Source organism: Ictalurus furcatus, chromosome 2 (genome assembly GCF_023375685.1).
Source record: "Ictalurus furcatus strain D&B chromosome 2, Billie_1.0, whole genome shotgun sequence".
Taxonomy (NCBI): domain Eukaryota; kingdom Metazoa; phylum Chordata; class Actinopteri; order Siluriformes; family Ictaluridae; genus Ictalurus; species Ictalurus furcatus.
In genome coordinates this window covers 11,142,346-11,158,102 of record NC_071256.1, presented here as the reverse complement: position 1 = coordinate 11,158,102, position 15,757 = coordinate 11,142,346, and the positions used below count along the sequence as shown (strand labels likewise).

Genomic DNA, 15,757 nt, shown 5'->3' with positions numbered 1-15,757 from the left:
TTTGTCTGTTGTGTAGAAGGATCTCATGTTAACATGTCCACAATAAATAGTGAAATAAATAGTGATCCATCTGAGACCACCTGGAACCAGGGGTGGCATTAGACCCTTTTTTTTTTTTTTACTGGGCATGAGCCCCAGTGAAATGTCACTGTGCCCCAGTAAAAATTTTCCTGATACCTCATCAGACAATGAGTTATATTACAGTAGATACGTCTGAAAATAGCCTTTAATTATGCATTGCACGTTATCAGTTACATCATTTGAATTATTTAATACATGAAGGCTGATTGGAACGCCAGCTGAAGCAAAAACCTTCATATTTACTTGCGTATGGACATCCCGTTTTCCAGATCTAATTTACTTGACACAGGTTTGATATAAACAGTTTGTTAACTGCTAAAAAAAATGCTTGCTTATCTCCAATTTGGCATTCTGCCACATTCTGATTTAGTCATCATCAGTGCAAGCTTTTTGATGTGATTTGTTCAGTTAGGGGGCTAGGTAGTTAGTTTACTCACGTAAATGCTAGTTGTGGATTTATATTTTTGTTTGTTTACAAATGTGTTGGCTGTACTGTTTTCACAAATTGATCTACTCAGTCCTGCTTAGCTTATTTTTATTTATCCAGATGGATATACGAACTTATTTTCACCAACAGGTGGCAGCAGGAGAGAAGAGCATCATCAGTCAGGTGAGGGGAAGCAGACAGCTGCATTTGAATGATCTACATTTCACCTCAGAATCTCATTTCATTAACCCCCAAATACAAAAACCATGGACTCTGCGTCCTCTAAACTAAAGAGGACTAAAAAGGAGAGGGACCATCCGGCTGTTCATCGGCGCTCAGTTAAAAAGCCTGCATCTCTGATGGTATGGGCTGCATTAGTGCCTATGGAATGGGCAGCTTGCACATCTGGAAAGGCACCATCAGTGCTGAAAGGTGTATACAGGTTTTAGAGCAATATATGCTTCCATCCCATCTTTACTTCTGAGAGACTCTGCCTCTCTAAGATAATCTTTTTATACCCAATCATATTACTGACCTGTTGCCAATTAACCTCCAGCTGTTTCTTTTTACCAACCCTTACTTTTCCAGCCTTTTGTTGCCCATCTCAACTTTTTTGAGACGCCATGAAATTCAAAAAAATACCTTTATTTTTTCCTTAAAATGGTGAATTTCCTCAGTTTAAACATCTGATATGTTTTCTGTGTTCTATGTGAACAAAATACAGGTTTATGAGATTTGCAAATCATTGCATTTTGGTTTTATTTACATTTTACACAGCGTCCCAACTTTTTTTTTTTAAATTGGGGTTCCTGGAGCTTAATCTACAATCAACAAAGATCAACAAATTACGCAGAAATAGTAAAAATGCCAAAGCAGTCTTACATTAAGACTGGGGGCGGGGGGGGGGGGGGAGGTCAGGGGGGTTGGGGATGACCCTCTAGAATTTTTTTTAAGTACTTTTGTGAAAAAAAAGAAAAGAAATTGGGGGGTGTGTTTGTGCCCCAGTAGTGATCAAACTCTAGAAACAGCCCTGTCTGGAACCCTAAGCAGGAGTGAGGGAGGTTCTGCACCATGGCTATACAGTCCAAGTTTGAAATATCTCATGTGAAATCTGAACACGTGGAACATGAGATCTTTCCTGCTGTTATAGCAACAGTGCTGCTTTTTAATCATACATATATTTCAAGATACAAAAAAATAAACAGGTCAACAATAGGTTTGGGGTTTGAAGCGCTTCCTTAGTAGCTTCTTAGTTAACATGTTATTCCTCTAAGTAAGTTAAACTAATGACTTACCAACTTCACCAGATACTGAAATATTGGCACCGAAAAGACGGCCTTTAAACGTGGTTCCGTCCTCCAGGATCAGAGATGCCATTTCCGTCGACATGTTTAAACTAACTGAAGGCTGATTGCAGAAAAGAATCAAACTGATCGAGATAAACCCGGTTCTCTTTCCGAGGAGATGTGATGACGCTTCTTCTAAGTCGAGGATGGAACCACGTGAAAGCCACTCTCAGAGCAGTAATGGCTACAGTCGAGATTGCTCGCTCACTCACTCACACACACTCACACATTCACACATACATACATACATACATACATACATACATACATACATACATACATACACACACACACACACTTAACCTAGAATATCTGCTGGCCCACTACGACGCTTCTAAGGAAAGCAACGCTGTAACGCAAGTTCACTTCCCGAAATCCGCATGCACAGCTCTACTACACGCTCAAGAAGTCAGACCGCGGCACTGTGCAGCTCGGGGGGCGGGGCTACACCTGGTGGGCGGAGTGAGGCGTCAAAGCAGGAAATGGATAACAAACAGTAAATATGTAACTTACATAGCTCAAGAAAATGAGCGTGTAATTGAATGTGACAGGATAACCATGAAGTTCCTCTGAGCTGTCCTTATTTAGACATGATGTTCTTGTTGAAAATGGTTTAGCTGTACTTTCAAGATTTGAAATGTACTCAGTTTTGGGGGGAGGGGGAGACACCATTTATATACACTGACAGGAAAGTGGTTTAAATGCAAAATAATAATAATAATAATAATAACAATAATACTTTTTTCCATTTCGTGGCAGCCATTTTTTTATAGCCAATGCAAATTTATGACGTAATACGTGTTTCCCCTCTTCCTCTAGAAGAGAGGCGGAGAGTCTAACAGCCAATCAAAAAAAAAAAAAAAACTATGGGCGGGATTACACTGGTTACTAATCCCCATGTGTGGGGAATTGAGTCACTCCGTGAAAACTGCAGCAAAACTGTGACATGAGGGTAAAATTTCAAGAAAAAAAAAGAAAAGAATTTTAAATCATACTCCCACCCTTACACTGACATTACCACTAGACATAATGGAAAACATTTGACAAGTCAATAGATAACACTGGGGGCATGGTGGTTTATTGGTTAGAAACAGGGGTGGCACCATTACTTTGGCAAAAATTGAGCTATTAATGATATTTAAACTATATATCATGTGCCACAAGAAATAGTGCAAGTAGAACATACATCAAGCAAATATACTTTAATTAAATGAATTTGATTAAACAGTAAAGTACCCACAATGTCCCAGTGGTTGCATCCATATACAATATTAGGGTTAACTCAGTTACGTTCCACTCCTATGGAAAAATTACAGAAGGTATTAAATTACATTATTCAAACTCAAAATATTTAAAGAGTCAGCATGTTTTAAATGCACTAAAACCCATGACCAAGAGTAATAAATGAATGAGCTTCCAATGTCACACAAAACACAACTTTCAATGAATGTATTGACTTCAACATACCATTATTAATTACTTCTGAGCAGTTGTAAAGTGCTGTTAAGCCTTTATCTCTCATAGGAGATCCCCTTTAGGAGAAATGTCCCACCCTCCCCCAACTGAACTGGAAGCTTCGGTTGTTTTTTTCAACTGAGTTAGACCAGTCTGTTATTCCCTGAAGTGCTGGACACTGGTCCAGTAGTTTGACGCTTGCCCTATTGCTCCGTTGACACTGGTTAGGACACTTGCCTCACACCTCTGGGGTTGTGGGTTCGAATCCTGCTTCCGCCCTGTGTGCCCGGACTTTGCATGTTCTCCACGTGCTTCGGAAGTTTCCTCTGGGTACTCCGGTTTCCTCCCTCAGTCCAAGGACATGCGCTGTAGGCTGATTGGCATCTCTAAATTGTCTGTAGTGTTTGAATAGGTGTGTGAATGTGTTTATATTAAAACTGTTTGGACGTACCTAATTCGGACACCAACGGTTACATTGCAATGACTTTTTAAAAGACCTCTCACCCAAAATGGGTTGTGATCCTGAACAACCATTTCCATAGTTTTATTACAGGAAATGGTAATTAAAGCAAATAATAATAGTAAAAAATTATTACTTTATTAGGTAAGATAGGACTAGGATGATATTGAGATTATCTTGTGTATCTCCTGGTGCAACACCTTATATTAAACATGATATTGAATATTTTATTATTTTAAATTATATATAATACAATATAATATTTTAAATTCAATTTTATTCTCAGTGGTTTACAGTATATACATTTCAATGACTGCAGATGTCACGGAGTGACCCAATATTCCAAAAAGCGGGTTTAGGTATTAGATCACTTACAGCTGAAGGAGGAATTGCTGCAAAGATACCATCAAGCACTATGGGATGATGTCTTTAGATACAAAAGTGTTCCAAAAGTATTAATGTGGGACCATTGGAGCGGCTGTGGCTCAGGTGGCTTAGGGTCATTGTCTTGCCGCATGACCCACTTTCTCTTGAGATTCAGATCACAGACAGATGTCCTGACGTTTTCTTTTGGAATTCACTGGTATAATTCAGAATTCATTGTTCCATCAATGATGGCAAGTCATCCTGGTCTAGATGAAGCAAAACAGGCCCAAACCATGATACTACCACCACCATGTTTCATAGAAGGAATAACGTTCTTATGCTGGAATGCAGATTTTTCCTTTTTCCAAACATAATGCTTCTGATTTAAACCAAAAAGGTCTATTTTGGTCTCATCCATCCACAAAAGATTTTTCCATTAGCCTTCTGGCTTGTCCACGTGATGTTTACCAAACTACAGCAGTGTTCTCTTTTGAGAGCAGGGGTTTTTTCCTTGTAACCCTGCCATACACACCATTGTTGTTCAGTGTTCTCCTGATGATGGACTCATGAACATTAACATTATCAATGTGAGAGAGGCCTTCAGTTTTTTAGAAGTTACCCTGGATTCCATTGTGACCTCGCGGAATATTACACGTCTTGCTCTTGGAGGGATCTTTGTCGAATTTCCTCCATTTGTACACAATCTGGATTGACTATTGGTGAAGTCCAAACTATTTAGAGATGGTTTTGTAACCTTTTCCAGCCTGATGAGCATCAACACCTCTTTTTCTGAGGTCCTCAGAAATCTCCTTTGTTCGTGGCCATGATACACTTCCACATACATGTGTTGTGAAGATCAGACTTTGAAGTTAGGCAGGATACGGAGGGTGATGGTGAAGGATACCAAGTGAAGATCAGATGATCTGCTTGTGAAGAAAGGTTTCAAACTCTCCTCAGAAACATAGTTCGGCCAGCCATTCACCAGGAAATTCGACACCTTGCGGAGCACTGGATCTTTCCATGTAGCTTGTGTTATATCCCTGGTATACACAGGAAGCTCATCCACATGAGAAAAGTAAAACACACTTCCCTCTTCCCCGGTGTATTCTTTTTCCAAAGTTGGTAGTCAGGATATTGCGGTGCCATCGGCACTAATGTCCATCTCTGCATTCTGAGTGCAGCTAGGGTTGGTATTGCTGCTTTGTCCAAGTCCAAGTATTACCAGCAACTCCTTGTGGTCAGTTATACGTGTAAATTTTCTTCCATAAATACATTTATGAAACTTTTCGACCCCACATACTATAGTGTCACGCTATATTTGAGCATACTTTTTCTCTGTCTCAGAGAGCGTGTGAGATGCGAACTCTACGGGGCGCTCATCTCCTTTGTCCATAATGTGTGAAATCACAGCACCCACTCCATAAAGTCAGGCATCGCACGCTAATTTTAGGTTTTGGTTGGCATCATAACTGAGCTACTGAGCAACAGCTGTTTAGCTTTCTCAAAAGCCTCAGGGACACATGGGTGATGTAAATCCACAGCGGCATATCAAGCCTCTGGCCTGTGTTTCACCACTGCGATGCCTGGCACATGACGAGACGCTTGTACATGATCATCTTGCAGCATATCTGGGGCAGCTGGCACCTCCCCTCTCTCTCTCTCTCTCTTTCTTTATGTCTTCCTCTCAACCTCTGTCTGCTCCCACACCTGCTCCTCATAATCAAGGAGCTCTGCCTCCTAAACCTGCCCCTCGGGTCCCTGAACTTCCCTTCACCATACTTCCAAACTCTCTCTCTCTCTCTCTCTCTCTCTCTCTCTCTCTCTCAGAGGAAAGAGCTCTGTTTAGTGCACTGCAGGTCCATTTAGTGTCCAACCAGACACAGCAGAACATGTACTGTTACAGAGTCCAGCCCGTGTAAATGAAAAGAAAGAGTTAATACAAAAGACAGGAGAAAAGGAAACTGAGCTAAGAACACGAGCAGAAATGATAGAATATCTAAGAAACACAGAACTGTTTAACAGAATCTAATGATATATTTTTAATTTAAGTTATTTTGAGGTTTTCTTCAGCCCTACATATAAAACACACAAACACATACATACATCAAGGCCAGACCAAACACTTCTGCACTGTAACCACGTTGCCATACATTACAAGTCCAGTTGGTGTCGGTAGTGCACTACAAGCTGTTTACCAACCGCCATTACAAGTAGTAGTAGAAGAAGAAGCAGCATTCCTTTGAGTGTTACGTCATCTGTCGCCTTGACAACGGTAACCTGGACATCACTTATGTGCCTCCGGAAAGCTCGGTTTCTACTGAGACCAAAACAAAACACGTTTATTCATAATTTAACCAAGTCTGTATGTCAGCCTCATCTCGTTTCAACAAACTATGCAGCTGAAGCATTTGAAGACGCTTCTTCCTCCACAGGTAAAAGGTTTAAAGTACTGAAACGCAGCGGTTTATAACTACGGGTAGCGCTCGTGAGGGGCTGACTGGCTGTAAACAGAGCGACTTGAGGAGTATGCAGAAATTTATTCTTAAAAAAAATAATTAAAACAATGGCACTTAGTTAAAGTGAAGATATAGCGGATTAGTTTAACTGTTCATAAGCCAGTTACACAGGAACATATCTCTGCATTCGACTTAACACGTCATTTCCGACCTCTGTGTGCTCGAGCTACCAAGTCGGATAATAACATGTTCGTCTTTTTGTTAGCAACATGCTAGCCAGCTAACTGGGATGAGTGGTGCATATTTTCACCCCTCAAAACAAACATTTGTGTATATATATATATATATATATATATATATATATATATATATATATATATATATAAAATGAGATTTTATTTCAACATGGCGGCTCGCAGCATGAACAGCACACACTGCAGGACTTCTTTACCTTTAAACGAGTTATTGTAGTGTAACTCGTTTAAAGGTAAAGAAGTGCCGCTGTGTGTACTGTTCATGCTGCGAGCCGCCATGTTGAAATAACGTCACTTGCTGAACTCGGCGTTGTGGGGTTCCTATGCAGGAATTCGGAGGGGTGCGTTTTCTTTTGTTTTTTCCTGGTTGGAGGTTAGGAATTACGACTTACGAGTTCTAGTCAACTACAGCAGGGGTTCCCAAACTTTTCCAGGGCAAGGCCCCACAAATGGCATTAACATTTGACCGAGGCCCCCCTTTTGTAAGATGTCTTTAAAACACATTAAAAATACAGACTTCTGAATATATCCCCCCTTTTTTTTTATTAATAATTACATCTTATATCTTTACATTATATTACTTTAAGAATTGATTGTGTGTGTGGTTGTCTGAGAGTGAAAAAGAGAAAACATACTAGTGAGAGGGATGGGCTTGGTGGCTCTGACCAAATTGTTGAGGCGCCCCCTGGCGGCCCCCAGTTTGAAAACCACTGAACTGCAACATGCAGATTTATTAAAATTTTGTATTTATTTATTTTTTGCAGGATGGTGCTGCAAAGGTTACCTGCATGGCATGGGCTCCAAACAACGGAAAGTTTGCAGTCTGTACGGTTGATAGAGTGGTTTTGCTGTATGATGAACAGGGAGAGAGAAGGGACAAGTTTTCAACAAAGCCTGCCGACCCAAAAGTAAGTCAGGCACTATACTCCATGGTCAAAAGTATGTGGACACACACCCGTATCTGGTTGATACGAAATTCGAAGCAGACAGTTGTATAGAATGTCTTTGTATGCTGTAGCGTTACAATTTCCCTAATTAAGTGAATACTCCGAAAGTATTGGAAATGCAAAGTCATTTTTTTTTTGTTTTCATTTGGGTTTGAGATCAAAAGTTTCCTGATATTTACATCTAGATATGTTAAACAACTTGGATCATGGCAGCTTTGGTGAAAGAACACTCAATTTTAAGTGAGCATAAGTATAGGAACATATAATATTAACGTAAATAACATTATATTTGTATTATGTTGTATATGATAACAATATTTGGTGCATATTCCTTGCTTGCAATAACAATCAAGCCTGCGACTCACTGACATCACCAAACTGTTAGTTTATTCGTTTGTATTGCTTTTCCAGGCTATTACAGCAGCTTCTTTCAGTTGTTGTTTGTTTCGGGGAGGTTTCTCTCTTCAGTCTCCTCTTCAGGAGGTGAAATGCTGCTCAACTGGGTTAATGTCTGGTGATTGATTTGACCAGTCTAAAACCTTCCACTTTTTCCCCCTGATGAAGTCCTTGTTGAGTCGGCTGTGTGTTTTGGATAAGATAAGATAAGATAAGATAAGATAACATTTATTGATCCCACACTGGGGAAATTCCCTCGTTACAGCAGCTCAATTACACAAAAAACAGATAGGAAACAATACACATTAAATAGGAATAGAATTGAAATAAAGTATCTATCTATCTATCTATCTATCAATATATATATATTCTATTAGGAATAGAAAAATAAGAATTAAAGTAGTAAAATAATATAAAAAATAATGGTAATATGTACACTATGGACGCCTCAATATATGTAAAGATGAATACAAATTTGAATATATACAGATGAGCAAGACCTTGTTTATATACATGAATGGATAAATGGATTATTGCGCAGTTAACAATAGAGGGGTGAGCAACAAATAATGATAATGTGTGGGTTGTTGATGCAAAAAAAAACAGCTAGCAGTGCTACTTTTTTTTATTGTTGCATTAAAGAGTCTGACTGCAGTAGGGATGAAGGACCTGTGGTAGTGCTCTTTCTTGCACTGATGGTGCCGCAGTCTGCTGCTGAAGGAGCTGCACAGGGATCCCAGTGTCTCATACAGGTGGTGAGAGGAATTGCTCATGATAGACGCCATCTTAGCTAACATACTCCTCTCCCCCACCACCTCTGTGCTGTCCAGAGGGTAGACCAGGACAGAGCTAGCCCTCTTAACCAGTTTGTTGAGACGTTTCTTGTCCCTCTCTGTGCTCCCAACTCCCCAGGAAACTATTGCATATAAGATGGCAGATGCAAGCACAGTGTCATAGAAAGATTTAAGCAGGGTCCTGCACATACCAAAAGTCCTCAGTCTCCTCAGCAGGTGGAGACGATTTTGGCCCTTTTTGTACAGGACATCTGTGTTTGTGGACCAGTCCAGTTTATTGTTGAGGTGAACACCCAGGAATTTATATGTCTCCACCCTCTCGATGTGAACACCCTGGATGCTCACCGGTGTAGACCGGGTTGGCCTCCTCCGGAGGTCAACTACCATCTCCTTTGTCTTGAGGCGAAGGTGGTTTAATTCACACCACTTGACAAAGTCAGCGATGACCTCCCGGAATTCCTGATCGTTTTCCTCTGATACTCGTCCAACAATGACCGTATCATCAGAGAACGTCTGCATGTGGCAGCTTTAGTGTTAAGTCCGCTGTGTACAGGGTGAAGAGAAATGGAGCAAGCACTGTACCCTGCGGTGCTCCCGTGCTGCTAACTACCACATCCGACGTACAGTCCTGGAGCCTCCCATACTGTGGTCTGTCAGTGAGATAGTTGGTGATCCATGCAGCCAGGTGGTGGTCAACTCCAGCTCCCAAAAGCTTCCTCCTAAGTAGTGATGGCTGAATTGTATTGAAAGCACTGGGAAAATAAAAAAAAACATGATCCTCACAATGCTCCCAGTATTCTCCAGGTGTAGAAGTGATCTGTGCATCAGATAAATAACGGCGTCCTCAACCCCCATGCCTGGTTGGTAAGCGAACTGTAGGGGGTCTAGCTCCGAGCTCACTAGGGTCCGCAGCTGTCGCAGTACAATCCTCTCCATGTACTTAATCAGGTGTGAAGTTAAGGCTACCGATCTGAAGTGGTTTGGCTCTCTCGGATGCGCAATTTTGGATACTGGAACCACACAGGAAGTCTTCCACAGTACTGGAACTCACGTTAGTCTCAAGCTCAGATTAAAGATGTGCAGAATGACCTCGCTGAGCCGATCTGCACAGTCTTTAAGCAGTCTGGAGCTGATTCCATCCGGGCCCGGGGCCTTTCTTGCCTTGATCTTCTTTAGCTTTTTCTTCACCTGATTGAGTGTCAGAGAGACAATGCAGGGGGGAGTTGTTGGCGATCCGTGATGAGTGGTATGGGGGGAGGGGTGTGAAACCTCGAGTGAGGGATGGTGAGCAGTGGAGAGGTGTGAGCTGTGTGATGCTGATATCTCAGAAGCTCTGAGGTGTGAGTTGGATGATGCCGATATTCCTGGAGCCCTGGGGGTGGAGGAGGGGGTGCCTAATGGCCCAAGAGTGAAAGGTTGAGTCGCTGACAGGTCTGAGGTCTGGTAGGAGGGGGGAGGAGATGGAGCTGAATCAAATCTATTAAAAAACAGATTTAATTCATTTGCCCTGTCATGGTTGCCGGATTCAAGGCCCCTCCCATTGTCTTTGTTCTAACGTGAAATTATTTTCAGTCCCCTCCAGACCTCCCTCATTTTGTTCTGTTGAAGGTGCTCCTCCAACTTTTTTCTGTAGCTGTCTTTTCCTTTCCTTATCTCCCCTCTGAGCTGTTTTTGAACCCTCCTCAGCTCATCTTTGTCCCAAATCCGAACAGTCTCTTTTTGGGTTCGTTGTTGGAAAAACACCAGATCATTGTCTTGCTGCATGATGAAGTTCCTCCCGATTAATTTGGATGCATTTCTCTGTAAATTTGCAGACAAAATGTTCCTGTAAACTTCTGAATTCATTCTGATGATACCATCATGAGTTCCATCATCACTAAAGATTAGTGAGTCTGTTCCAGAAGCAGCCATGACACTACCTCCACCATGTTCCACAGATTAGCTTGTATGTTTGGATCATGAGCAGATCCTTTCTTCCTCCACACTTTGGCCTTTCCATCACTTTGGTAGAGGTTCATCTTGGTTCCAGAAATTTTTGTGGCTCATCTCTGTATTTCGTTATGCATTCCAACCTGGCTTTCTGATTCTTACTGCTGATGAATGGTTTGTCGCTTGGGGTAAGGCCCGTATATTTCTGCTCTTCAAGTCTTTTTCAAACGGTGAATTGTGACACCTTCACCCCTGCCCTGTGGAGGTTGTTGATGATGTCACTGACGGTTGTTTTTGGGTTTTTTCTTCACAGCTCTCACAATATTTCTGTCATCAACTCTTCTTGTTTACCTTGGCTGACCCGTTCCATGTCTGAGTGTTAGTACACCAGTGATTTCTTTCGTTTTCATTCTAAATTGTTGTATTGGCTATGCCCATTGTTTGTGCAATGCATTTGATTGATTGATTTTCCCCTCTTTACTCCGCTTCAAAACGGCTTGCTTTTCTCCCATAGACAGCTCTCTGGTCTTCATGTTGGTTTATCCTTTTTAACAACAAATGCAGTCTTCACAGGCGAAACCAAGGGCTCACACCAAGAGTAGATGTTCAGAGCTATTAATTCTTTAAACAATCAATCTGACAGGACATACCTGGGTAACAAGAAGCACCTGTTAGTCACATGTTTAAGTGTTTTGGATCACTTGAAAAATGGGTTGGTTCAAACCAAAGGTGCCATGTTCCAATTTCTGATCTGTCATCTCGTATTCATCTTTTGATGTCAAACCCAAATGTCTTCAGTGTATTGTGAAAAGAATAGAATTGACCTTGCTATTCTAATACTTTTGGAGGGGACTGTATACCTGTGTGTATGTGTTTCTCATGTGGGTGTGGTATGAAATTTCAGGTTGTGACCATGCAGTGATGTTCAAATATAACTTGCATATAGCTCAAAAATAATAACTTTTTTATGGTATTGCTTCATTTCAGTATGGGAAGAAAAACTACATGGTCAAAGCTATGGCATTTTCTCCAGATTCCACTAAAATTGCTATAGCTCAAACGGACAATATAGTATTTGTGTACAAAATCGGAGAGGAATGGTAAGTAGATATATGATTAAATTGATAGAGATCAGAACTGAGTCGACTGACATTTAATCAGTTATCTGAGCTTATGTTTCTGTGTGACAGGGGAGACAAAAAAGTTATATGCAACAAATTTGTGCAGACCGTAAGTAATTTGTGATATTCATAGTATGTAGGATCATAATACGTACTATAATCAGCCATTATAACCTAACATCTTTCTTTATTATGCAGAGCGCGGTAACATGTCTGCTATGGCCAGTAGAAAATTCGATAGTTTTTGGACTAGCAGAGGGGAAAGTAAGCGACTGTTCACATGCCCATCTTCTTTTCAATTATTTTTACTCTCGAATATTGGGGTTACACGACAACTTTTATGTTGACACAGATTCGAGTGGCCAATACAAAGAACAACAAATCATCTAGCATCTATGGAACAGAATCCTATGTCGTTTCATTAACCTCAAAGTAAGTTTTCTTTTTCATTTATATGGTAAATGTACCACACATCAATCTTATCTTGGCCTTATGTTTTATATTTGATCTGTTAGCATGTCTGGGACAGGAATTCTCTCAGGCCATGCAGATGGGACCGTTGTGCGCTATTTCTTTGAAGATATAGGCTCAGGGGATTCTCAGGTATTATACACGCCGATCGTACATGTAATAATGTAAATAATAGACATTTAGTTTGATCCCGGCATTCACTTGTAATTAAATTATTTTCAGGGCAAATTGCTGACTCACCCTTGCCCACCATATGCTCTGGCTTGGGGAAGCAACAGCATTATTGTAGCTGGGTGTGATAAGAAGATTGTGGCCTATGGGAAGGAGGGACACGTCCTGCAGACATTTGACTACAGCCGTGATCGCTTGGAGAAGGAGTTCACAGTTGCAGCGACAAGCCCCAGTGGCCAGTCAGTAGTGTTGGGTAGTTATGATAGGTCAGTATGGTTCTCCAAAGGTGGGGGAGAAAATTGGAAATATTATATATGTACACTGGGCATTATTCCATTAAAAATCTTTTGCTATGTTTATGCATTAAATATACGCACAAAATTGGAATTATAATGTTCAAGTGTATCAGTACTTTGGGTGTATATATATATATATATATATATATATATATATATATATATATATATATATATATACACACACACACACACACACACACACACACAGTCGGGGAGATAAGCATTGAACGCATCAACATTTTTTTCAGTAAATATATTTTCTATGAGGCTATTCGCATGAAACTTTCACCAGACATCAGTATTAACTCAAGAAATCCACACATATAAAAAATTCATAACATTAAAGTCCATAAATGAAGTTATGTGTAATAAAGTGGAATGACACGGGGAAAAAAGTATTGAACACTCTAACTGAAATTTATTTAATGCTTAGTGGAGACACCTTTGTTTGTAATGTCCGCTTCAAGACGCTTCCTGTATGAAGAAATTAATGGGCCGCACAACTCGGGTGTGATTTTGGCCCATTCTTCTAAACATATTGTCTTTAAATCTTGTTCAATTGGATTCAAGTCGACTGGGCCATTCTAACACCTTGATTTTTTTTCTCTGTAACCAATTGAGAGTTTCCTTTGCTGTATGCTTTGGATCGTTGTCCTGCTGGAAGGTCCACCCACGTCTCATCTTCATCATCCTGGTGGATGGCAGCAGAATCTTCTCAAGAATCTTTCGGTAAAGGGCTCCATTCATCATTCCTTCAGTTATATGAAGTCTGCCAGTAGCATGCGATGAAAAACAGCCCCACACCATGATGCTTCCACCTCCGAACTTCAATTTTGCTCTCGTCTGACCAGACTACACTTGTCCAGTATTTCATAGGCTTGTCCAAATGAATTGTAGTGAACTTTAAATGAGCTTCGACATGCCTTTTCTTTAGTAATGGAGTCTTGCAGGGTGAGCGTGAGCAGTGGAGTGCATTGCCTAATGTTTTCTCTGTGACGATGACACCTGCTTCCTCCAAGTGTTTCTGGAGCTCTTTCCGAGTGGTCCTTGGCTCTTGGGCTACTCTTCTGACTATTCTTCTGACTCCCTGGTCAGAAATCTTGCGAGGAGCTCCTGTGCATGGACGGTTGATGACGGAATGATGTTGCTTCCACTTGTGGATAATGGCCCCAATGGTCCTTACTAGAGGATTCATAAGTTTTGAAATATGTCATGTTTCCAATTTCATCAATATGTTTTGCAGCAATAAGGTTGTGAAGGTCTTTCTGATCTCTTTGCTTTTACCCATCATGAGTTGTTTCTTGTGTCACACCTTGGTAACGAAAAGCCTTTTTATAGACCATCAATTTACTAACCCAGCTGATATTAATTTGCACAGATAGAAGGTATAATTACTTTCTAACGACTTATGAATTTCAGCTCGTTCCTTGCCTTGGAGAACTGCTTTTTCTTAGCGTGTTCAATACTTTTTTCCTATGTCATTCCACTTTATTACATATAACTTTATTTATGGACTTTAATGTTGTGAATTCTTTATATTTGCAGATTTCTTAAGTTAATTCTGATGTATGTGAATAACTTCACTGAAAATATATTTACTGAAAAAAATGTTGACGTGTTCAATACTTATTTTCCCCACTGTGTATATATCAATGTCTTCTTTGAGGCTAAGCAACATTTACGTAATCCACTTATTTATGTTCCTTCAGATTAAGGGTTTTGAACTGGAACCCTCGAAGAAGTGCTTGGGATGAAGCTGCTCCTAAAGAAATTCCAAATCTATATACCGTCACAGCTATGTCCTGGAAAAAAGATGGCTCGCGGCTCTGTGTGGTACGTATCCGATACAAACTAGTAAGAAAAAAACCCCAAATTGCCTAAGGAGCTTTACTGTATCTTTCGTTGTAGCTTTTTTTATTATTATAATGCATTTTATCCCTAGTCACACTGGTAACAGTAACAGCCTACAGTTTGTCCACACAAGCCTCGATTGAGGTCGATTGAGATGGCCGAGATATTACTAAGCTTTAAAGATATTTCATTTTGGTATAGCAAGGTGGTAAAAATAAACACAGTAGAAAAATAGCTATGTTTCTGTTAAACTACATCTCCAGTTCTCTTTACAGTTCTAGTTGCCTGCATCTTCCCAAGCAATATTTCCTCTGCAATATTTTTTTCTTCTGTTTTGCTCATTTCCAAACAAAATAGTGTCAGTCACTTGATATGCAGCTCCCGAGTTAATTTTTATTTTTTATTTTTTGTGAGAAAGCAGTATCTGAGGATTTCTCCAGGTCCAAGATCTTTTCAAGGTCTTGTCTGTGAGCGATTGTGTAGTGTTCACATCCCTCCATCCGCAAGCGATTAAAAGTCGTGTCATGTGAAAGGGTCTGTGATTCTGAGATTTTAAAAGTGGTGCAGTGTGTACTCGGGACTAGTCAAACAGCAAGCATCAATCCTGCACTTCCAAAAGATAAGAGAACACTTTAATGAGGGGAAATTAGAGAAGACTGGCGTATTCATGACTGGCTGAGAGTATTGTCCTGCCCATAGTCTCAAGCCAAGTGAATTTTCATGGATTTATATCTGACCATTAGGGCACGCTGTGTGGGGGAGTTGAGCAGTTTGACTGCTGCCTTCGCAGGACCATCTACAAGAACAAATTTGAAATGACTTATGTTGGCTTGAGCCAGGTAAGAATTTTATTATCTTAAAGCAATGCAGTGTTAATCTGGGCTGATATTCATTATTAAACATGTTACCATGGAAGCGCTGCTCTAATGCATG

At 40.4% G+C, this 15,757-nt stretch overlaps 2 protein-coding genes across 7 annotated transcripts in view; one reads left to right on the top strand and one right to left on the bottom strand.

Moving 5' to 3' along the window:
- Nucleotides 1-6,412, bottom strand: part of cad (carbamoyl-phosphate synthetase 2, aspartate transcarbamylase, and dihydroorotase) — a 40,243-nt gene extending 33,831 nt beyond the window's left edge. Inside the window, exons 1-3 of one of the 2 annotated variants that reach the window (XM_053647557.1) lie at nucleotides 6,239-6,412; nucleotides 4,145-6,029; nucleotides 1,804-3,704 (exon numbers count right to left, since the gene is read on the bottom strand). In XM_053647557.1, coding sequence (XP_053503532.1) covers nucleotides 1,804-1,897 — 94 coding nt within the window. In that variant the 5' untranslated portion in view covers nucleotides 1,898-3,704; nucleotides 4,145-6,029; nucleotides 6,239-6,412. Of the gene's footprint in view, nucleotides 1-1,803; nucleotides 3,705-4,144; nucleotides 6,030-6,238 lie in introns of those variants that run through there. The other variant, XM_053647564.1, reaches the window with a different exon arrangement.
- An 18-nt stretch (nucleotides 6,413-6,430) lies between these two features.
- Nucleotides 6,431-15,757, top strand: part of ift172 (intraflagellar transport 172) — a 45,068-nt gene continuing 35,741 nt past the window's right edge. For 3 of the 5 annotated variants that reach the window (XR_008388300.1, XM_053647586.1, XM_053647576.1), the window contains exons 1-10: nucleotides 6,431-6,567; nucleotides 7,610-7,753; nucleotides 11,899-12,011; nucleotides 12,102-12,141; nucleotides 12,231-12,296; nucleotides 12,385-12,464; nucleotides 12,548-12,635; nucleotides 12,726-12,940; nucleotides 14,683-14,806; nucleotides 15,568-15,663. Coding sequence is in view for 3 of the 5 variants with exons in the window: in XM_053647586.1 (XP_053503561.1) it covers nucleotides 6,529-6,567; nucleotides 7,610-7,753; nucleotides 11,899-12,011; nucleotides 12,102-12,141; nucleotides 12,231-12,296; nucleotides 12,385-12,464; nucleotides 12,548-12,635; nucleotides 12,726-12,940; nucleotides 14,683-14,806; nucleotides 15,568-15,663 (1,005 nt within the window). In the remaining 2 variants the exon portion in view is untranslated. The other 2 variants (XM_053647594.1, XM_053647603.1) reach the window with 2 other exon arrangements.